Genomic DNA, 1,553 nt, shown 5'->3' on the forward strand with positions numbered 1-1,553 from the left:
TGCTGCTGCTTCTAATTTAACCTACTAATTACACGATAATCCAAACAAAATATATTATTTACGGCATTTTGTGGTTATGTTGTAAACACTGAATAGCCCTTGAGTCTCAATAAGTATATATTTAATTCGAATCACGAGCTAATAACAAATAATATTATAGAACTGCCATTATTAATATCTGCAATTCAGGGTACTTATATAGCTTAACTAGCCCTAAAAGTCTTACGATGCGGTGTAATGTGTTACACAAGTAACCAATTGAAACAATAAAAATAATAGACAGTTACCAAATGAGAAATCCAATTTACTCGGCATATGCCCCACCTATCCACCAAGCAGTAGTTGAATTTTTGTTGGCAGTACAAGAAAATGTTGGATTATGAGAGTTATAGTGGCCAAACACGTCTTCACTAGCCACAAAATTAGTAAAGCCAAATTTGCTACAATGGCTTACTGCGGCAGTAAGATCGATATGAAGATGATGTGAACTAGAAGCATAAAATGGCATCTGGCACTTTCTACATGATTGCCCTCTGATATTGATATAATCTACCTCTACACAGCCACCGTTTATATTACTGAGAGTAGAAGCACCTCTACATGCCGAGAATCTTATATAGTCGCGACGATTAGCTAGACCAGTTCCTTCAATGATATTGAAATTGCATGTTGAACGATAATGTGTGGATCCATAAGAAGATAAAACAGAAGACATATGATGGGATGGAAGGCGAAAGAGAGACATAGAGGTATGACATTCGCCTAATGGGATATTGACACTGAAGCCCTTATTATGTTGTGCTTTTTGAGCATTTTCGAGAGTCATAGATTCAATTAATGTCCAAGCGAAAGGCGGTTCTGATTCGAAATCGCAAAAACTTCGGAACGGGTTACCGTTAGCATCATAAAGAGTGAAAAAGCCATTTTCAGTAGCTTTAAGGAATTGTTTAACTTCATAGCATGATTTAGGTTTGTGATGTGTCTACAGAAGTAAACGTCATTATTCATATTACAGATCGAAATCAAGGGAATTAGAATTACTAAAGGTATACGAGTATATCCGATCTAAACTTGAGCTATTAGACTTACATTTGGCATGACAAGTGGCAAAAGAGCCACAATTGCAAAGAGAGACCAGATTTTGATCATCTTGAATTATATAAGTAAGGAATTTTATGTTACGCTACTTGCATAAAATTGATGCGGTTGTATTCAAGATTGTGTGAGAAGAGTGTAAGCTTAATTTCAATCGTGAGCGGTTTTATACTACGAACAGTATTCTGCTATTTTAGTGGCTCACTTGTGGACTAAAAATAGCCTGCTGTGTTAATGGGAAAACACTAAAATGTTTATTCCTTTATTCCATGTTCTACTTTAAATACAATGACTATTATGCAAGATAGAATCTGAATTTTCTATTAGTCTAGCATCGCACCAAATAATGTCTGCCTCAATTTGATGGATATTAATTAACGAGTAATTGTAAAAGCGGGTTACTTCTTCTTCTAAGCTTATAATTTATACCAAGTACCGTCACAAATATTAACAATTGC

At 35.0% G+C, this 1,553-nt stretch overlaps 1 protein-coding gene across 1 annotated transcript; it reads right to left on the bottom strand.

Moving 5' to 3' along the window:
• Positions 1-304: 304 nt before the first annotated feature.
• On the bottom strand, positions 305-1,149 carry TRIADDRAFT_61410 (uncharacterized protein; the record flags this gene model as incomplete). The annotated part of the gene is made up of 2 exons (XM_002117411.1): positions 305-982; positions 1,090-1,149. 2 exons carry the CDS (start codon positions 1,147-1,149, stop codon positions 305-307), a joined length of 738 nt encoding a protein of 245 aa, XP_002117447.1.
• Between the last annotated feature and the right edge of the window lie 404 nt (positions 1,150-1,553).

Source organism: Trichoplax adhaerens, genomic scaffold (genome assembly GCF_000150275.1).
Source record: "Trichoplax adhaerens TRIADscaffold_24 genomic scaffold, whole genome shotgun sequence".
Lineage (NCBI taxonomy): Eukaryota > Metazoa > Placozoa > Uniplacotomia > Trichoplacea > Trichoplacidae > Trichoplax > Trichoplax adhaerens.